General features: G+C 52.0%; 1 protein-coding gene across 2 annotated transcripts; it reads left to right on the forward strand.

Moving 5' to 3' along the window:
* The first annotated feature begins 10,359 nt into the window (after positions 1-10,359).
* On the forward strand, positions 10,360-21,313 carry SLC1A6 (solute carrier family 1 member 6). 2 transcript variants are annotated; one of them, XM_039243372.1, is made up of 9 exons: positions 10,360-10,564; positions 10,749-10,886; positions 12,373-12,577; positions 13,352-13,394; positions 13,927-14,270; positions 17,252-17,485; positions 18,669-18,863; positions 19,857-19,991; positions 20,793-21,313. In XM_039243372.1, exons 1-9 carry the CDS (start codon positions 10,360-10,362, stop codon positions 20,986-20,988), a joined length of 1,695 nt encoding a protein of 564 aa, XP_039099303.1. In that variant the 3' UTR covers positions 20,989-21,313. The 2 variants fall into 2 exon arrangements, with proteins under 2 accessions (XP_039099303.1, XP_039099304.1); XM_039243373.1 differs by lacking the exons at positions 12,373-12,577; positions 17,252-17,485; positions 18,669-18,863; positions 19,857-19,991; positions 20,793-21,313 and having other exon boundaries at positions 13,927-13,957.
* Positions 21,314-21,655: the final 342 nt, after the last annotated feature.

Here is a 21,655-nt window from a genome sequence, read left to right on the forward strand (position 1 = left end):
AATTTTGAAAAAAACCTGGATTCACCATAGTGATCTTGACAGCTTCCCAACATTTAAAGGCTTTTCTTCCTTCCTTTCTTCCTTCTTTCCTTCCTTCCTTCCTTCCTTCCTTCCTTCCTTCCTTCCTTTCTAATGTTTATTTATTTTTGAGAGAGAGAGACAGACAGAATGCAGAGTACAAGCAGGGGACGGGCAGAGAGAGACACACACACACAGAATCTGAAGCAGGCTTCAGGCCCTGAGCTGTCAGCACAGAGCCTGATGTGGGGCTCGAACTCATGAACCATGAGATCATGACCTGAGCTGAAGTCGGACACTTAACTGACTGAACCACCCAAGTGCCCTGAGAATCCCACTTTCTATTAAGCGAGACATGAAAGCAATTTGTAAAAGTGTAAAACATTGCTTGTCTTTGCATGATTTTTTCTTGTTTTGGAAAATAGTTATTTTTCATAGAATATGCTAGTTATATAAACATAATAACTTCATTTTTAGGTTAAGATGAATAAATACATATTTTAAAGCTTTCTCAGTTTTGGAGCACCTGGGTGGCTCAGTCGGTTAAGCGTCTGACTTCGGTTCAGGTCATGATCTCGCGGTCCGTGGGTTCGAGCCCCACATCGGGCTCTGCGCTGGCAGTTCAGAGCCTGGAGCCTGTTTCAAATTCTGTGTCTCCCTCACTCTCTGCCCCTCCCCAGCTTGTGCTCTGTCTCTCTCTGTCTCAAAAATAAATAAACGGGGGCGCCTGGGTGGCTTAGTCGGTTAAGCGTCCGACTTTTGCTCAGGTCATAATCTTGCGGTTCGTGGGTTCGAACCCCGCGTCAGGCTCTGTGCTGACTGCCAGCTCAGAGCCTGGAGCCTGTTTCAAATTCTGTGTCTCCCTCACTCTCTGCCCCTCCCCAGCTTGTGCTCTGTCTCTCTCTGTCTCAAAAATAAATAAACGGGGGCGCCTGGGTGGCTTAGTCGGTTAAGCGTCCGACTTTTGCTCAGGTCATAATCTTGCGGTTCGTGGGTTCGAACCCCGCATCAGGCTCTGTGCTGACTGCCAGCTCAGAGCCTGGAACCTGTTTCAGTCTGTGACTCCCTCTCTCTCTGACCCTCCCCTGCTCACGCTGTCTCTCTCTCTCCTAGAAATAAATAAATACATAAAATATATATAAAAAAAAAGCTTTCTCAGCTTTTAAGAACATTTTTAAGTTTTATTTTTGAGAGAGAGACAGAGACAGAGACAGTGTGAACAGAGGAGGAACAGAGAGAGAAGGAGACACAGAATCCAAAGCAGGCTTGAGGCTCTGAGTTGTCAATCCAAAGCCCAACGTGGGGCTCCAACCCATGAACCGTGAGATCATGACCTGAGCCGAAGTCGGACGCTTAACCAACTGAGCCTCCCAGGTGCCCCAAAGCTTTCTCAGTCTTAACTTCAAATACGATAAAGATTGATAAGTATAATCTACATGGATGAAAACTTGTCAGTCTCCCATGATCTTTTTAATCAACAAACACAATTTCTTAGAACAGTTTTAGATCTACAGAAAACCGCAAAGATGTTACAGAGAGTTTCCACATTCCCCACAATCATTTCCCCTCTCTTCTGTTAGTATGATGCATTTGTTTCAATGAAGGAGCCAATATTGGTACATCATTACTAAACTCCACACTCTGTTGAGATCTCCTCAGTTTTTTCCCCTAATGTCCTTTTTCTGTTCTGGGAGCCCCTTTGGGATCTCACATTATATCAGGCTACTCTTTGTTGTGATAATTTCTCAGAATTTCCTTGTGTTTGATGGCTTGACAGTTTTGAGGAGTCCTAATCCAGTATATTGGACCCCTCTATGGGAATTTGAATTTTTAAAATCATGATTATTCTGGGCTTTTGGGTTTTGGAGGGTCCAATCTAATTGTTAAAAAGTGTGGGGCCATCTGGGTGGCTCAGCCGGTTAAGCGTCCGACTTTGGCTCAGGTCATGATCTTGCAGTTCATGGGTTCAAGCCCTGCGTGGGGCTCTGTGCTGACAGCTCAGAGTCTGGAGCCTGCTTTGGATTCTGTGTCTCCCTCTCTCTCTGCCCCTCCCTTGCTCGCACTCTGTCTCTTTGATGGGCATGGAGGAGGGCACTTGTGGGGATGCACACTGGGTGTTATATGGAAACCAACTTGACAATAAACTATTAAAAGAAAAAAGATAAACATTTAACAATATGTAAAAAAAAGTGTAAAGGAGTTCTGAGACTCCTTCATTTCAAAACTGCTATTTACTTATTATTTTGTATAAAAGATCAAGGGTGCTGTCTTCTTCCCTGCTCAGTCTCCAGCTTCTAGCCAGCACAGCTTAGCTCACAGTGGACACACAAGGAATATTTGTGGAGGGAATGACGGCAAGAGCCAGGTGCTCTCGGCTCAGGCTCAGAGAAGAACACAGAATCATGGTGCACAGCCTGTGTGGGAAAAGGAGGGAGTGGGGAGGGGTGGGGCAGGGATCACAAGTGTGAAGTGTGTGTGTGTGTGTGTGTGTGTGTGTGTGTGTGTGTGATCCAGGAGAACCTGACATCTAGGACAGGGTCTCCACCTTAGCCACACGTTGAAATCACTCAGGGAGCATTAAAATGTGCTGACGCCTGAGCTTCACATCCAAGGACACTGATTGGTCTAGGGTGCCGCTGGGGGAGTCTAAGGTACAGCTAAGTTTGAGAACCACCTACCTGCGGAGGGGTGTGTGTGTGTTTACTATTAAGGTGAGGAGTCCAGACAGCAAGTTAAAGTGGCTGCTCCCTGACTGGGTGACTTTGGGCAAGTCACTGAACCTCTCTGAGCACCTGTCCCCTCATCAAATGGGGGTAGAGATACCTACTTCACTGTGTGTAGACTATCTATAAGCAAGGGAGCCTGCCCACACTATGACGTTCGGATCAATAATTGTTCGATGACAACAGGGACAGTAAGAAACATACACTGATTTTCATCACAGGTGCGGGGCTGCGCCCTCAGCCCTTGAAATTGGCAGTTAGCTTTCAGGACAGATGGGAGGTGCTGGAAGTGAGCAATTCGGTGGCATCTGAGAAGAAACTCAGGATCAGCCTTGCCGGGTGGATTCCAAAGACGCAAAGAATAATACTAATTACAAGCCTGCAGGAATTAGTCGTCTCCCATTCGTGCGATGCCTCGCACTGCATTTTCACACTCAGTTTTTAATTTTCTGTGGGGTCGGTAAAGTCATCTCCGTTGTTTAAATAAGGCTAGGCTCAGAGAGGGAGAGCGGTCAGCCTAAGGGCACACAGCGGCCAAGCGGCCGAGGCCGGGCTGCGCACCCGCAGGGAGAAGCGGGGCAGCGGAGCCCACGTGGCGGCCGTGGGCACCGGGAGGCTGGCGCCCGCGCCTTCGCCAGACCTCCGCCGGGGATGCGAGACCGGGCCCAGCGGTGCCGGGCGGGTCCCCGCGCCCCCCAGGGACGGACGCGCAGGCCTCGGACCGGCCGGGGAGGCGCGGGGAGGGGAGCGGGGGCTCGGAGGCGCGGCTCCGAGTCGGGGGCGGGGGCCGGCCGCGGGAGAGGCCACCCACCCCGCCCGCCCCAGGATCCCCCTCCCTCCGCACCCGCGCCCTGCCCTGCCTCTGGCGCGCGGTGGCGGAGCCTGGGCTCGGCGCGGGGGAGGCGGGGGGCATCCCGGAGGGGATCCCGCCCCCTCCCCCGGCCGCCCCGCGCCCCCGCACCCACGTGAGCGCAGGGCCGGCCCGGATCCCACCCGCTGCACAGCGCGTGCCGGCTCCCCGCCCGCGCCTCCGCCGACAGGTCCCCGCGCCAGCGCTGCGCCATCGCTGGCGGGTCCCCGCTGCTCGGGCCGGGCGCTTCGCCGGGCTCCGGCACCTGCATCCGCGAGCAGCGCGCAGGCCGAGGCGCGCGCAGGCCGCCCCCGCCGCTCCGGGCGCCGGTGAGTGGGGACCCCGCGGCCCCGCGCGGGCAGGGGCTCTGGGCTTGGGGCGGGCGGGGTCGGCGCGGGCTTGGCGGGCCCACCCCGGGGTCGGGCGGTGCGGCGCCCCTGCGTCCGCCTTCCCACCTCTCGGCCGCCTTTGTCTCAGCTTCTCCCTGCCCCTTCGCTGGGTGGCAGACGCTCCTCCGGTCGCCTTGGTGAGTTTCCCACCGCCTCAGTTCCCCGACGTCTCACTGCCCGTCTCCCTCTCCTCCTCGCCCTCTGTGGCCCCGACTCGCGGGCAGGTTTCCATCTCTGTGCCTGGTGCTTCCTCCATTACCAGGGCTCGGATGCCTTTCTCATCGGGCATTTATTCCTCCAACTCCGGACACACTTGGTTGTGGCTGAGACTTTGGCCACCGACGCGCTGCGCGGGTGCTGGGTGCGAAGTTGTGCGTGTGCGTGGGGGACTGAATTTGTGAGTGGGCTTTCCGTCCCGAAGAGGCGTGTGGGCTGGATGTTTAAATGGGGGGGTTGAATGTCTGAAGTTTTGTGTCTGGAGTGTGTGTGTGTGTGTTGTGTGTGTGTGTGTGTGTGTGTGTAGGGACTGTATGGCGCTCACTGTATGCAGCTTCGTGCACGAAGGGGAACTGTGCAGGGTCTCGAAGGCGTGTGTGAGGTTGTATGTTGGATGGTGTGCATGGATGTGGCAAGAGTGTGTGTGTGTTTGTGTGAGGGAGATTGTGTGACGGATGCTGCATTTCTGAAGGCGTTGTTTGGGCTTGTGTGTCCGAACAGTTGTGTGTGTGTGTGTGATTGTGTGTGCGGTTGTATAGGTGTCAGTTGCACACAAAGGCGTGTGAGGCTGTGTGTTTCAGTGTGTGTGTGATATGTGATGTGTGTGACTTCCCTCCTCTTTCCTTTCCCCGCTCACGGCTCTGGCCAGCGGAGTGTTGAGATAAAAGGTAGAGGATGCATACATTTGGCCACCAAACTTGCTTCAGCTTTAGGATGTAGGAGGCCCTTCCTTTCCTTCCTTTGGCTCCAAGGGTGGGTGGGGGCCGTACGTGTCATCACGTCTAAGAGTCTGGAGGTTAGAAAGCAGGTGGGAGACCCATCCTGGAAGACTTGCAGACCCTGAGGACACTAGCGGGGCCCCTTCCCCAGCGACACGCCTAAGAAACAGGGTCAAGAGAAAGCCTCGGACCAGCAGAGACTGGAGAAGAGAGAACCCAGGGCTCAGCATTTGTCTCCAGCCTCCATTGTGTGGCTGTTGGGGTTCTGCTTTTTTATCGACCACCGGTGACTTCTGTTTCGTGCTCACCACGTGCTGTTGTACGCGGCGTGTGAATTGAGCCGCCTGAGCCACACAGGAGGTGACCGGTTCCAGCAAGGTGGAGGAGGTTTGAGATCAAGCACTCAGGTACGCGCCTCTGTCAGGCCAGGGGATGGCAGATTTTGTCCGTAAAGGGCCAGAGAGATTGCATTGCGGCCCATACGATGCCTGTCCCCCAACACCCCCATTCCAGGCCGTAGACAATACGTCAGGAATGAACGTGGCTCTCTGTGCCAATAAAGCTATTTACAGATACAAGCAGCGGGCCGGATGTGGCCCTCAGACGGTGGTTTGTCCATCCCTGCTTTATGCTGCGCTACTTCTTGTAAAGAAGAGAAAGGAAAGGGGCAAAACTCGGTCGGGAGGTTCTGTGGCTGGTTCGGATCTCAGCAGAGCACTCCCTCGGGACCAACGGACAGTTTCCCACTACTGCTTGGTGATGGGAAACATACACGTGAGAGAGAGAGAGGGAGAGAGAGGAATTAAGGGTTTCCTGTGTAGTCTGTGGTCCCATGTCTGGGATTTCACAGCAAGGTGAGAAACAGCACTGTGGTTTCAAAGTGATGGACCCATTTGCAGCAGGAGCCTGACTCTGATCTGGCATTGAGCATGGGAACTTGGACCTTGAGGAAGCAGGGCCGGGAAAGTTGAGGCCGTTGTCTCCTCCTTTGGATATGGCGGGGGTCAGGGGAGGACAAGGAAGACAGTAACCCCAGAAAAGAAGCTGCATAGCTAGTGGCAGCAAACACCCCCCCTCCCCAAAACCCCAGGGGTCTGCGTTCTAGAGGAGTCTCTGACAGACTCCCAGCCCCTCCTGGGTGGCTTTAGGCACTGAGGCTGGGGGGCAGGCAGGGGGAGGGATTGGAAGCCGCAACCCCTCAGAGAGTGGCAGGTGCAGTGGGCAACCAAATATGCAGAGTTCAGCACAGGAACAATATTGACTGTCTTCCTTTGGCTTGGAGAGTTCCTTTCTCTCTTTCTTTCTTTCTTTCTTTCTTTCTTTCTTTCTTTCTTTCTTTCTTTCTTTCTTTCTTTCTTTCCTTCCTTCCTTCCTTCCTTCCTTCCTTCCTTCCTTCCTTCCTTCCTTCCTTCCTTTCACGTTTGAGACAGAGAGAGAGAGAGAGAGAGACAGTGTGTGTGTGTGTGTGTGTGTGTTTATGAGCCCAGGAGGGGCAGAGACAGGGAGAAAGAATCGCCAGTAGGCCCCTCGGTATTAGCACAGAGCACTGACATGGGGCTCCATCCCATGAACCGTGAGATCATGACCCTGAGCTGAAATGAAAGGTTGGACCCTGTTTTTTTTAATTAATGTTTATTTATTTTTGAGAGAGAGACAGAGTGCAAGCAGGGGAGGGGCAGAGAGAGGGAGACGCAGAATCTGAAGCAGGCTCCAGGCTCTGAGCTGTCGGCACAGGGCTCAACACGGGGCTCAAACTCACGAACCGGGAGATCATGACCTGAGACAAAGTTGAATGCTTAACCGAATGAGCCACCTAGGCGCCCCTGAAGAGTTGGACTCTTAACTGACTGAGCCTCCCAGGTGCCCCGTGGAGATTTTTTTTCTAAGGTCCAGGTAAATCTGGGGTATTTGTCAGGACACGGCACCCTCAAAAAGCAGGACTGGAAAGAGTTTAAGGAGTGTTTACAGAGATATGAGCAAAGTCAAGGGAGACCAGTAAGGTTGGTGTAGTAGCAGTCAGGGACCAGCAAGAGTGGGGGACAGGAGGGACCAGGAGGGAGGTAGGGGCGTAGCAGGACAGGAGCCTTGAGGGGCGCCTGGGTGGCTTAGTCGGTTAAGCGTCCGACTTTCGCTTAGGTCATGATCTCGCGGTTCGTGGGTTCGAGCCCCGCGTCGGGCTCTGTGCTGACTGCCAGCTCAGAGCCTGGAGCCTGTTTCAGTCTGAGACTCCCTCTCTCTCTGACCCTCCCCTGCTCACGCTGTCTGTCTCTGTCCTAGAAATAAGTAAAAAAATTTTTAAAAAATTAAAAAAAAAAAAAAAGGACAGGAGCCTTGGCTGTAACAAAAGATCGTGTTTCTTTTTTACTTGAAACATATTTGATGTGTAACATTGTATGAGTATAAGGTGGGTACCATGTTGTTTTGATGTATTTATATCTTGTAATATGATTGTCATTAGCAACAGCACCTCTCTCACATCTAGGGAGCCAAGAACACCCAATGGGGAAAGGGTAGTCTCTTCAACAGGCGTTGGGGAAACTCGATAAACACATATAGAAAAATGAAGTTGGACCTCATTCTTATACTACTCAGAAAAATAACTTGAAATGGACTCAAGACTTAAACATGAGACCTGATACCATAAAACTCCTGGAAGACAAGGGAGGGAAGAAGGTCCTTGACATTGGTCTTGGCAATGATTTTTCTGGATATAACACCAAAAGCATGAACAGAAGCAAAAATACACGAATGGGACTACATCAAATGAAAAACCTTCTGCACAGCCAAAGAAACAGAAGGAAAAGACAGCCTACAGAACGGGAGACATTTTTTTGTAAACCATGTATCAGATAAGGGGCTGATATCCTAAATATATAAAGAGCTCATACAACTCAACAATAACAGCAGCGACAAAAGCAGTCTGATTAAAAAATGGACAGAGGAACTAAACAGGCATATTTTTTTTTTTCAGAGAAGGCATCCAAATCGCCAACAGGCATGAAGGATTGTCTGATGGGAGCTGAGGCCTGAGGCAGAGGAACGCAGCCACTGCCCACAGGGACATGTCAGGGGTGGGGTAGGGAGAATAAAGGCTCCTCCACCAGCCATTCTCCTGCTACTTCCCACTGGCCAGACCGAAACAGGAGCCAGCAGCCATGAGAGACTGAGCAATGCCATCCCTGGTGATCAGCCTTTTGCCCTGGAATGAATCTAGAGGGACAACAGAGTTCCCAGGATGTCTGGAATATGGGCACTGCCACTTTTTTTTTTTTTTGTGAGATCAATTGTAGGCCAGGCTGCCTATCACTCAGGACCCATGATACTTATAAGACCCATAGAAATGTTTTCACTTCTTTTAAAATCAGAAGAAAGAACTACTCTTTTATTTTTATCTTTTTAATTTTTTTTAAATGTTTTATTTATTTCTAGAGGAGAGAGGAGACAGCGTGAGCAGGGGAGGGTCAGAGAGAGAGGGAGTCACAGACTGAAAGAGGCTCCAGGCTCTGAGCCGGCAGTCAGCACAGAGCCTGATGCAGGGCTCGAACCCACGAACTGCGAGATCATGACCTAAGCGAAAGTCGGACTCTTGACCGACTAAGCCACCCAGGTGCCCCTTTATTTTTTTATTTAAAAATGTTTTATTTATTTTTGAGAGAGAAAGAGAGAGAGAGCAAGAGCAAGGGAGGGGCAGAGAGAGAAAGAGAGACACAACCTGAAGCAGGCTCCAGGCTCCCAGCTGTCAGCTCAGAGCCTGACGCGGGGCTCGAACCCACAGACTGTGAGATCATGATCTGAGCTTGAAGTCAGATGCCTAACTGACTGAGCCACCAGGGCGCCCCAAGAACTACACTTAATAAAAGAAAATGTTTTAATGTATGATGTTAGGTGAAATTCACATAACAGAAACCCAACCATTTTAAAGTGGCATCAGTGGCATCTAGTACATTCTTAGTGTTCAACCATCATCAACCTTATCTAGTTCCAAAACACTATATTCATCTTTATAACAATTCAGTTGTAAAATACAATTTAATATTGTACTTTTTTTTTTTAAATGTTTTATTTATTTCTAGGAGAGAGAGAGAGAGACAGCGTGAGCAGGGGAGGGTCAGAGAGAGAGGGAGTCACAGACTGAAACAGGCTCCAGGCTCTGAGCTGGCAGTCAGCACAGAGCCTGATGCGGGGCTCGAACCCACGTCATGACCTAAGTGAAAGTCGGACGCTTAACCGACTAAGCCACCCAGGCGCCCCAATATTGTACTTTTTTTTAATGGAGGAAGAAGTCCACGAAAGCAAAAGTTCTCCTGGCCCATGAAAGTCACATTTCCAAGCTGCTTATACTTGTAAGGTATTTAGTTGGTAAGAGGATAGACAGGCTCTTATTTTTATATGCATTTCATTTAATGTGTGTTCAAATATAATTTGTATTTGAAGTGATGATCTAAAGTTTCCACTGAGATATATTTATTTAAATAAGTAAGGTTACAGGGATATGGTCATATACAAAGGAGACATAAATGTCTGGTTTTGAGGTGTTTTTTTTTTTTTTTTTTTTTTACATTTATTTATTTTTGAGAGACAGAGAGAGGCAGAGCACAAATGAGGGAGGGGCAGAGAGAGAGGGAGACACAGAACCTGAAGCAGGTGCCAGGCTCTGAGCTGTCAGCACAGAGCCCGACGTGGGGCTCCAACTCACAAACTGTGAGATCATGACCTGAGCCGAAGTCGGACGCTTAACCCACTGAGCCACCCAGATGCCCCTAAACTTGTGGTTTTGGAAGTAGTGCCTGGCATCCTAGAGAGAACTCTGAACATCACAGTCCCCTTCAAAGATGGATCTGGCAGAGCCACTGGGGTCAAGGTCACCATTACCTCCCTGAGGAACCCCACCTCCAGCTCCTTTGTTCACCTGAGCTCTCATGCAAGGCAGCTGAATTTATTGGGCTCACTTTTGCCAAGTTCCTGATAATTATGCCGTTGTGGAAGGTCCAATGTCAGCACCTCCAGGCCAGACACCAAACCACATTTATCTGGGGGGCTAGCTCCAGGGTGCCTTGTCCAGGGCTCTGCATGCAGTTGGCGCTCAGCAAAGGCTTCCTAGTTTGGTTTGTGGGCTGGGACAGCGCCCAGTTCCTCGCGATGGTGTGAAATAAGGAGTGTTCTGGAGCCAGGGAATGGCAGAAACATCCTATATACTGTGGTCTCCCATCCTGCCTCTCCCCAGCCAAGTCCGGGAGCAATTCTGGAGATCTTGACCTCTTTCTCCCTGGACGTAACCCTTGAACCCCAGGCAGTGTTCTCAGGAGTCTCAGGATGGGCACCTCCCAATGGGTGGACATTGCCTCTCCCCCGGTGTCTGGATTCTCTCTGAGTTCCTCGCCAGCTCTTTCGGCCCTTTCCCCTGTCCCTCACCGCAAGACCCCTGTGTCCCCCGCAGAGAGACGATGAGCAGCCACGGGAACAGCCTGTTCTTGCGGGAGAGTGGCCAGCGGCTGGGCCGGGTGGGCTGGCTGCAGCGGCTGCAAGAGAGCCTGCAGCAGAGGGCGCTGCGCACGCGCCTGCGCCTGCAGACCATGACCCGTGAGCACGTGCTGCGCTTCCTGCGCCGGAACGCCTTCATCCTGCTGACGGTCAACGCGGTGGTCATCGGTGAGCGGGCTGGGAGGGGCGGGGACCCCGGGGAAATCTCCTGCCCGCACACATCTTCGCTCCGCCGACTGGCTCTCCCCTGCGTGCATCCCCGCCACCCGCTGCGTCCCCCCAGAAGGGCACTTTAGCGCAGATGGGGTGCAGTGACCCAAACCACTCCACAGCACCTCTCTTTTGGTCCTAGGGGTCAGCCTGGCCTTTGCCCTGCGCCCGTACCAGCTGACCTACAGACAGATCAAGTACTTCTCTTTCCCTGGAGAGCTTCTCATGAGGATGCTGCAGATGTTGGTGCTGCCGCTCATTGTCTCCAGCCTGGTCACAGGTGAGAGAGAGCCCAGGCCAGTGTGGGCTCCCAAGACCCATCCCGTAGCCCCGGCTCAAACCTGGAGCCAAAGCCATCCCCAAGCATGAGTTCACCTCCCTACCTCAGGACCTTGAACACAAAGCCTGCGTCTAGCCCCCACTTCTTGGCCAAAGCCCAGATCTTCATCAGACTCAGATTCCAGACCCAATATGACCTATGCCACTTATCTCAGTAACTTTACTCTACTTTTCCATGGAGGTAAAACACCAGCCTGCCAGGGGCTCAGCATCATTCAGGGGGGCAGCCAGGGAAGGTAGCATGGCATGGATGGTCAAGGAGTGGGATGTGGGTAAAGGTGTTTGAGATGGAGGGGACGGGATGGTGGGTGGGGGCTGGGGTAGAAATATGGATGGGTTATGCAGAGGTCGGCACATTTTTCTGCAAAGGGCCAGAGAGTGAACATTTTCAGCACTGGGGGGCATACGATCTCTGTCACAACTACTCAGTTGTGTTAAGGGAGCAGCTGCACACTCAAATATAATCAAATGGGCATGGTTGTGTTCCAATAAAACTTTATTTGCAAAAACAAACTCAGGTGGTTGATTGCCAACCTCCAGACTTGATCAGGATGAAGATGGAGGCATGAAAGAATGGTTTCTTGGGTTGAGTTTCCCGGAAGCAGAGCCTAAGATGGGGATATTTGCACAAGCCACTGATTGAGAGATGGCATTCAAGAGAGACCCATGAGTGAATGAGGGAAGCAAGACGGGACAGGGAAAGAACCTAGGCAGAGATATGGGTTCAGAAGAAGGTTGGCCTCTCAGCCTTATCCCACGAGTAGCTGTGGAACAAGAGTAATGCTAAGAATTGTTCTTCTCAATTCTGCCCCCACCTGAGTCAAAGGAACTGGCTTTTTGAATCCCAGTTCCAGGCCGTCTTTGGCTTTAGACCTTCCATGGGGTGTTTCTGGGCAAGGCAGCTTTTGTTCTGCTGAGAGCAGCTCTCAAGAGAAGGGGGCAGCACACACTGTGAGCAGCTCACACACGCAGCAGCTGAAGGACGACAGGTGCATTAGGCCGGTAAAGGGCATTTGGATGGGGCACCAAAAGAAGTATCTCTTGCAGGTAGTGTACAGTGAGGTGAGCTGGAGGGAAGTATAATCTTGGGGTCCATAGCAGGATGATGAGTGGAATGACAGTGAAGTCATGGTACAACATAGGGACAAACGGAGGACGGGGTGGGGGTTGAAAAGGGAAGGTTGGTGATGTGGTGCTTGGGATAAAGGATGGGGTGGAAGGTGTACATGGAAAATGGAATGGGGTTGAAGAAGGATGAGTGGGTCGAAACATGGTGGTGTGGGTGCTGGGCTGGGGGCGCAGAAGGAGGAGAAGTCTGGTGGGATGCTTGTTGAGCTGGTGGTATGAGGAAAGATGAGCTGATGGATGGGCGAGTGGGTGGTGGGGTGCTGATGGGGCTGCTAAGGGCTGTCCCCCCTGTCCTCCAGGTATGGCGTCCCTGGATAACAAGGCAACAGGCCGGATGGGGATGCGAGCAGCTGTGTACTACATGGTGACCACGGTCATTGCTGTCTTCATTGGCATCCTCATGGTCACCATCATCCATCCTGGGAAGGGCTCCAAGGAGGGGCTGCACCGTGAGGGCCGCATTGAGACCATCCCCACAGCAGATGCCTTCATGGACCTGGTCAGGTGACGTCTTTTCTAATTTTGATGGGAACTCTAGCCCTAGAGGCAACAAACCGTACTCAAGGAGGGGCATGGGGGACAGGCTGAGTCAGCCTGGAAATGCAACACCCAAGTTGAACCTAGACTATTGGTACCTGCTCTCTGCCCTGGAGTCTTGCACAAATGCTCTGAGAGTAGGTGACTCCTAGGGTATGACCTTTTTGCCCTTAGCTCGGGAGGCTATAGCTGCACGTTGAGACAGGCTCAGGATAGCTGGTGCCTGGGGTTCCCAAGCTCCATTGGAGGATGATTGATTCTCTTAGAGAAGCAAGCTTTTGACAGCCAGATTCAAGGCTCACCATGGTTCTCCTCTGGTCACGGACTTGGGGGAATTCCACAAGTTTTCTGTGTTTCTTGAGGCATCACTGGCACATGTGTATGAATTGAAATCCCCAAGGTGGCTCAGTAGGGAATTTCTCCTCCCCACTGAAGGGCTCGGAGAGACCTGGATTTGAGGTCCATCTGCACCTCTGAGGAGCTGTGTGGCTTTGGGCAACTTCCATAAATTCTCTGTGATTTGGTTTCTTTGTGCATAAAATGGGGACATCACTAGTGCTCACTTCTAGCATTATTGTAGTGTGTAGATCATGTAGGTAAGGCACTTAGCTCAGCACTTGGCCTAGAGTAAGCATTCACATGTTGGCTGCCATTATTATTGTTGCTGTTACTCTTACTATTATTACCCTAGGCTCCTTCCCAAGGTCTAACCACCTCCCTTCCTCTGCTGTTTTTCTGCAGAAATATGTTTCCGCCCAACCTTGTGGAGGCCTGCTTCAAACAGGTCAGGGGGAAGTACACAGTTTGTTCAAGGAGGTTTGGAGGGTCGGAGTGGTTGGTGGGGGGTGGGGGCGGGGTGCTTGCTGCCGAGTGAATGGTTCCGGAGTGAGGGATGGGAAGAAGGGCCTAACAGAGCAATGAGCAGGGCCTTTTGGAAGAGTCTGGGAGAAAGAATGTACCTCCCATTGGTGGGATGATCAAGGGAGGCTTATGGAAAAGGACTTAGGCCAAGAGCTGCCTGGGGATGGTTCTGGAGGAGGAGCCAATGTGTCTCACCATACATGGTTGAGGAGAGAGGCCCCCTGAATGGTTTGACTGGGGAGCTTTGAAAAATGCAGAATCTATGCATTGGTTGTTCATTTTTCCATTCTTGTGCTCTTTCGGTCTTCTATGCATTGGTCAAGTAATTCATTTACTCACTCGGATCCACTGAATAAGACTCTCCAGGGTGTGGCAACCAGGAACTGGTGTTCTCAGTAAATTTCTCCAGGAGGTTCTGATGAATCAATTTTGGCCCCCATCTCTCCATGTTTCAGTTCAAGACGCAGTACAGTACGAGGTTGGTAACCAGGACCATAGTGAGGACAGAGAATGGATCTGAGCCGGGCACCTCCATGCCTCCCCCATCCTCGATGGACAACGGAACCAGCCTCCTGGAAAATGTCACATGGGCTTTGGGCACCCTGCAGGAAGTGCTGAGCTTCGAGGAGACTGTGCCTGTACCTGGCTCAGCCAATGGCATCAATGCCCTGGGCCTTGTGGTCTTCTCTGTGGCCTTTGGGCTGGTCATCGGTGGCATGAAACACAAGGGCCGAGTCCTCCGGGATTTCTTCGACAGCCTCAATGAGGCTATTATGAGGATGGTGGGCATCATTATCTGGTGAGTGCTGGGGTGTGACAGCGTGAGCAGGTGACAGCATGCAGGAAGGGTGGAGCTGGGGCTGGGAAGTCAGGTTGTGGGGCCGTTCCTCAAGGGGCCATTGGGGCCATTTGGCCAAAATCATTCATATAGGTATTGGGGAATTTATTCATATGTTCACTCGTAAATTCACTCGTGGACTCATCCACACATTAATGAAACCATTGGCTGATTCATTTATTTATTGACTCGCTCCACTATGTATTTGTTTGAGCTCATTCTTTGGCCTGCTCATTCATCTCTGCATTTGTATCCTCGCATTGACTCGTTCAAGTAAACCCTGCATTCGTTCATCTGTTCACGTAATGCCCTCATTCATTCACTCACCCCTTCGTTTGTGTCTCATTTGCTTCTTTTCTTTTTTTTTTTAAATGTTTTATTTATTTCTAGGAGAGAGAGAGAGAGAGACAGCGTGAGCAGGGGAGGGTCAGAGAGAGAGGGAGTCACAGGCTGAAACAGGCTCCAGGCTCTGAGCTGGCAGTCAGCACAGAGCCCGACGCGGGGCTCAAACCCACGAACCGCGAGATCATGACCTAAGCGAAAGTCGGATGCTTAACCAACTAAGCCACCCAGGCGCCCCTCATTTGCTTATTTTCTTACTCCTTTATCCACTTGCTAATTATTCCTTAATCGATACATGCACACATTCATTCATCCTTTACATGTCTCCATTCCTTCACCAATTCCTTCATTCATTCAGCAGACATTTTCCCAGGCTAATTCAATCTTGAACTCTGGAATACGGAGATCCATTGAATTCAGTCGTGAAGTCTTGGACGAGATAGCCACGTACTAGATAAATGTGATTCACGCTGGAAGGTCCTACAGTAAAGGGATGTTTAAAAAGCGTTGGGGAAGGTGGAGAAGTGAGCAGCCAATGGACGGATAGGTAGTGGACTCTGTTTGGGAAGGTGAGGAGGGAGTCATAGAAAAGGTCACCTCTTAGTTGGGTCTTGAAAGGTAGGTGGGAATTCAACAGGACAGAGAGAGGGAAGAGGCCCTTCAAGCAGAGGGAAGAGAACAAGCAAAGCCTGCAAGAGAATGGTGGGGAGTTCAGAGAGGTGGGAGCCCAGGGTGAGGTGGGAGTGGCTGTGCAAGATGTTAACAAGACCGGGGCACCTGGCCGGCTCAGTGACTTGAGCGTCCAACTCTTGACTTCGGCTCAAGTCATGATCCCACAATTCGTGGGTCTGAGCCCTGTATCGGGCTCTGTGCTGACAGTGTGGAGCCTGCTTGGGCTTATTCTCCCTCTCTCTCTGCCCCTCCCCCATTCTCTCTGCCTCTCTCAAAAATAAAGAAATAAACTTACAATAAAAAGATATTAACAAGACTGTCTAGTCCCAAACTGGGGAAGACTTTGTACATAATCCCCAAGAACTAGAAAGTTGTGTAAGGGGCTAGAGGCCAAGGTTAAAGCCTGGAAAAGCCACGAAGGGTGAGCTTATCAAGGGTGACCAAGAAGACCAATGAGACTGTAGGCTTCCCTGAATTGGAAGCCGTAAATTTAAAGTGGTGTCGTTGGCAGGTTTGGGTCAAATATCTCAATGTCCCGGGTGGCTGAGTGTACAAGGTAAGAAGCCCTGTGCAGTTGACCTAGAGGTGAGGTATTCTGTGCGAGATCCAAGAGGAAGGACGAAGACGGGGAGATTGGGAAGGGCGTTCATGGAGCAGACACAGAGGTAGATTCAGGCTGGGAGACACCTCGGCACCCTCGAGTTTTCGATCAGTCCCCCTGAGCTTAGCCGAGCCCAGGGGAATACACATGTGGCTGGACCAGTGCCCAGTATCCTCCTTCCCAGAGCCTCCGTGTGAGTCCCCCCGTTTCTGACCCAAGCTATGGTACCAGTTTCCCAGGAGGTCCCTACCCCCTCGAGTGCCTCTTCCGGAAGAACAAGCAGCTGCAAACTTCAGTTTCTCAACACAGAGGAGTAACAACCCTGGTGATGGGTGACGAAGGCAGTAGAGGCAGGAACTTGCGAGACTAAGAGATGTGCTGGTTTGTAAGGGGGGGTACAGGTGTGCCCCCGATGAACTCACTTCTGTCTCCTTTCACTCGCTGCTCCAGCCGCACTGGTGTGCTCTCCACTCCTTGGGCTCTTGAAGCTCATGCCAATCTCAGGATCTTTCCACTGCCTGCAATGCTTCCCGCTCAGATGGATTTGTCCCCTTCCATTGCTCAGGCCTCTGCATGAATGTCGGTGTCTAAAGACACCCCTCCTTGACCCCACATGCTTACGCAGCCTCTCTCAGGGGCTCTGTTTGGTGGCCGTCACCATCTGCAGTTTTAAATTAGGTGTTTCTATGCGTACTGCTCATTTTCCTGTCAAGATGTGGGTCCCACAGGGGCAGGGACCTTGTGACTGGAGCAGAGCAGGTACTCAAGAGAGTGGTTGAATAAGTAGATGATTTAAAAAGACACGTGGTTTGAGATGTCCGTGGAAATTCTGGTGAAATAGCTCAGGGCCGGTGAGTGGGTGGGAATACGCACTTACAGGAAAGGGAATGGGGCATAGAGGTTACACAATTCACCCAAAAATAGTTGGAGGTGGTGAATAAGGGAAGTCCAAAGGCCGGTGATAGGGACCGTCTGGGCCATGTCTAGGGAAAGAGTCCCAAAGACAGCGATTCTTTGGGGACGGACTTGAATGGGAATGGAGGTAAGAGAGACCTCATAGGGTTGTATCGCCTAGAGTTGAGTTGTGGGAACTTTTCCCCACTGTAGTGGGCGTGAGTTCTGGGTGAGTGGGAAGAGGAAGTGGGCTGTGCCCGTGGGGCCCACCCCTGTTGGCCAGTGTGTGGGGAAAGGTTGAGGTGGAATAGGGGGCTGGATGGTGGGCGCTACCTGGCCCCAGGGGCTTATATGGGCAAGGCTTTGGGGATGCCAGCTCTGAGCTATAGGGGAAGTCATGAGGGAGCTCTGACGGGTGTCTGGCTTGGCCTAGGTACGCACCTGTGGGCATCCTGTTCTTGATTGCTGGAAAGATCCTAGAGATGGAGGACATGGCCGTCCTGGGGGGTCAGCTGGGCATGTACACCCTGACCGTCATCGTAGGCTTGTTCCTCCACGCTGGTGGTGTCCTGCCCCTCATCTACTTCCTCATCACCCACCGGAACCCCTTCCCCTTCATCGGGGGCATGCTGCAGGCCCTCATCACTGCCATGGGCACGTCTTCCAGGTACGGCCTCATCCCCCACCCCTGGTACTTCTACGAGGCTCACTGTTCACATGCTCTCCTAGGGGTCCTGCCCTTCTCCGCCCCCTACTGAACCCCGTCTGAGCTGTGCACTAATGTCAGCAGCTCCTGAAGGTTTCCAGGTCGGTCGACACCTGAGTGCTAATCTTTGTCCCGGGCTCGCTCTCCTGACCTCCTTTCCTCCTTGTCCATTTCTCTGTTTTATATGGAGGAGAACTAGCTGCCCATTTGGGGGTTAAGACCAAGCTTCCAATGTGCTCCATGTTCTCAGTCAATTTCTAGTTTAGAGAGTTTCGTGTCTCCCCAAGATGGTGTCTGGGAGCCTCTTGGCCTCCATCAGCTTCTCTTGTGATTTGGGGGGATTAATAAAGAGCTTCCCTTTTCCCCATCACCTAAATCCAAGATAGTTTGAGAAGGATCACAAGAGCCGACCAGCTGGAAGAATGGTATCATCTTTATTGCTCATAATGCTGCCTGGAGATTTGATCTGTGGCCAATAGGATTGGTGCCATCGTAGCCCAGAATTAAACTCAACCTGGTCATCACGGGGCTGGATCCCCAAAGGCCTTTTCTGTGGGTCCTGGTTTCTCACTGCATGGCGTCAAGCTGACCAGGCGGAGCACATGTTTTGCGGACAGCGAAGCGAGATGCGCATTCCTTCAACTGAACTCCCTAATCAATTAGGTTCCTCTTTCTCCCCTGGGGAGCGGTGGGGGGAGAGGCCAGGAGGGTCAGTGTAGCTGAGGTTGCCCCCTGAGCTGCAGGAGTGGGGGCCTAGGGGTCCCTGTAACACCTCTTTCTCAATCTTGAGCATGTGGTGTGGGAGGTCAGCCGACCCTTAATCTTCTCTTTTTTGGGAGTGGAAAAAGTTCACTCGTGGCACAAACATGTGCCTGGTAATCAGCCTTAAGCTACTGGCTTTAAGCGGGTCCAGAGCCCTTCACCCTAGGGGGCCGCCATTGCTGTGTGCTTCTGTTAACATGAGGAATCCCTCTTCCCTGTGCAGTTTTCAGCCTCTGAAATGTTATCCACTTGCCATCCTTCCCTTGCTCCGGCTCCCACGTGGTCTCTTAGCGTTCCCAGCAGAATCTCTCCTTTGGCTCATTGCGGCCCCAGCCCCTCCCTGCCACCCCCTGTTCTCAGCCTCCAGGGCTCTCTCTCCTAGCTCTGCCACGCTGCCCATCACCTTCCGCTGCCTGGAGGAGGGCCTGGGTGTGGACCGACGCATCACCAGGTTCGTGCTGCCTGTGGGGGCCACCGTCAACATGGACGGGACCGCCCTGTACGAGGCCCTGGCCGCCATCTTCATCGCCCAAGTCAACAACTATGAGCTCAACCTGGGCCAGATCACCACTATCAGGTGAGGCGGTCTTGGGTGGGATCTGCCAGCAGGTGAGGCCTCAGAAGTCATTAGCTTGGGGGCGCCTGGGTGGCTCAGTCAGTTAAGCATCCGACTTTGGCTCATGTCATGATCTCGTGGTGCGTGGGTTCAAGCCCCGCATCAGGCTCTGTGCTGACAGCTCAGAGCCTAGAGCCTGCTTCAGATTCTGTGCCTCCCCCTGTCTCTGCCCCTCCTTCTCACACTCTGTCTCTCTCAAAAGTAAATAAACATTGGAAAATTAAAAAAAAAAGTCGTTAGCTTGGCTGGGGGTGGAGGGCACCTCAGCTTGAGGTCAAGGGAGGCTTTGAATGTTGGAGGCAGGGGGATGTAGGGTGAGCTCAGTCTCCCAGGCCAACTGAAGTTGTCAGGAGCTGGTGAGATGGTTCAGTCCCATCTCCTTTCACATGCTGTTGTGGGACATCCCTTTGCCCAGTATTTTCCAAAGTACGGCTGGTGCATCCTGGTAACATGAGGCTCTTATGATGGATTCCTGGGCCTCGTCCCCCAGAGGTCCCAAGGTGGTAATTATAAATATAACAGCAAACATTATCGCCTCATTCAGGTCTTTGCTCCAGAGTCACATTTTCGGGGAAGTGTTCCCTGAATATTCGATTTAAAATTGTATGGTCTGGACTTCCGTAGACTGAATGATTTCTCCATACCTCCATCTGCCTTAGTATGTATTTTAAGTACTCGCCTTGCTCATTGCCTGCCTCCCCCCTAGAATGTGAGCTCTGTTTGGGCAGGGGTTTTCTTCTATGGGAGTTTCTACTGGGCCTCTAGCTTGTCGTATACGTTCACTAAGTATGAGTTGAAAGAATACGTTTATTGAAGGCTGCTTTTCATTTTCAGGAGCTTAATTTAAGATGTCCCGGGGAACCGCCTCTTCCCTTCTGTTGTGTCCTTTTTCACCATCTTCCTCATCTTCCCCTTCCCTCCTCCCACCTCCCTGTGTTCTCTCTCCATGTGCAGCATCACGGCGACAGCAGCCAGCGTTGGGGCTGCGGGGATCCCCCAGGCGGGCCTGGTCACCATGGTCATTGTGCTCACATCCGTGGGCCTACCCACTGAGGACATCACGCTGATCATAGCAGTGGACTGGTTCCTGTGAGTCTCTTCAGACCCTGGTGCTGTCTCTCCTCACCCCTCACCCCCCCACTCCACCTGCTTTCCCCGCCAGACCCCCAACCTGTGGGCCCTCATTCCCACAAGGACACAGAGCTCTAGAATTTTAGAGTAAAGGGAAGCCTTGGACCGTACTCCAAGCCGTAGCTCGCAGTTCCCAAATCCCAGAGATAACCTTGGGGAAGTCGGGCAGGGAGGAGACGAGCAATGGGGGCTTTCGCTCTCAGTCTGAACAGCCCCCTTGTACCAACTTTATGTAGAAGTCACAAGAAGGTGGTCCATGGGACAGAGCAGGCTTGCAAATGGTTTTCGTTTTGTTTTATTTTGAATTCTCAACTTTGAAAAACAGGAGGTTTACATTAAAAAAAAAAAAAAACACAAAAAACTCTGGACTTTCATCCCCATTGGGAGCTGTTTGCAGGACCTGAGTCCCATTTAGACAGCCTCCAATCTGGCCTGATTTACTTACGGTGGTTCCCTTCTGTATGCTGTTCAGCCCCCGACCTCTAATTTTCTCTGTGAGATGTTTACATCCTTAAAAAGAAAGAATTGCACTGCCAAGATCAAATGTGAGCATGTCAGAGCTGGTGCAGCCTGTGTTTGTTAGGAGGGGAAACTGAGGACACGGAAGGGGAGGCACCTGCCGGAGGTTATGTGGTTGTGGATAGGACGCAAGCCCCAACTCCCAGGCACAAGGAACCCTCCTCACCCTGCTACACCCTCCCCTCCGTGAGCTCTTCAGACCTCGAATAACAGTGGCTTCTCCATGCCCCCCCCCAACAGTGACCGACTTCGCACAATGACCAACGTTCTGGGAGACTCTATCGGAGCAGCCGTCATTGAGCATTTATCTCAGCGGGAGCTGGAGCTGCAGGAAGCGGAGCTCACCCTCCCTAGCCTGGGGAAGCCCTACAAGTCACTCATGGCACAAGAGAAGGGGGCGTCCAGGGGCCGGGGAGGCAACGAGAGTGCCATGTGAGGGGACCCCAGCCCTGCTGCCCATAGAGGAGGGAACGGGGGCTGGGGGAGGGGGTGGTCCTAGGGAAGACCCACTGCCCAATTGCCTGTGCTCTGAACACACATGTTCCGTCCAGCTTGTTTGGTGGGAACTGAGATACAGGAGCAGAAACGAAAGGGTGTCCAAGGCCTCCATTTCTCTCTGGGCGCATGCAGAGAACTTGTGGAGGACCGTGAACTTCGGGTCCAACAAGCTGAAGGGTGGTGGAATTGAAGGAGGTGAGGGGTAACCACTATTTATCATAATAAAACAATGTGTATGGCCTCCGTGTCGGGGGTCCCCAAGACCTGAAGTTTCCATGATTTGCTAGAAGGACTTGTAGAACTCAGAAAAGCTCTGATGCGCATGTTTAGAGTTTATTGCAGTGAAAGATTACAGATGAAAACCTGCAAAGGGCAGAGTTGCCTGGGGCAGAGTCCAGAAGTCACTAGACATGGGCTTCCCATTGTCCCCTCTTAGTGGAATCCCAGGGACTCACTTAATCCTCTCAGCAGTGATGTGTGACAGCACCTATGAAGTCGTGTCGGCCAAGGAAGTTCACCTGAGCCTTGGTGTCCAGGACTGTTATTGGGGGTCCATCGTGTAGGCATGCGGTGCCTGTTGACCTTCACTACTCATTCTTTGGTCC

This window comes from Hyaena hyaena, unplaced genomic scaffold, assembly GCF_003009895.1.
Source record: "Hyaena hyaena isolate Hyena2069 unplaced genomic scaffold, ASM300989v1 scaffold_227, whole genome shotgun sequence".
In the NCBI taxonomy this organism is placed as follows: domain Eukaryota; kingdom Metazoa; phylum Chordata; class Mammalia; order Carnivora; family Hyaenidae; genus Hyaena; species Hyaena hyaena.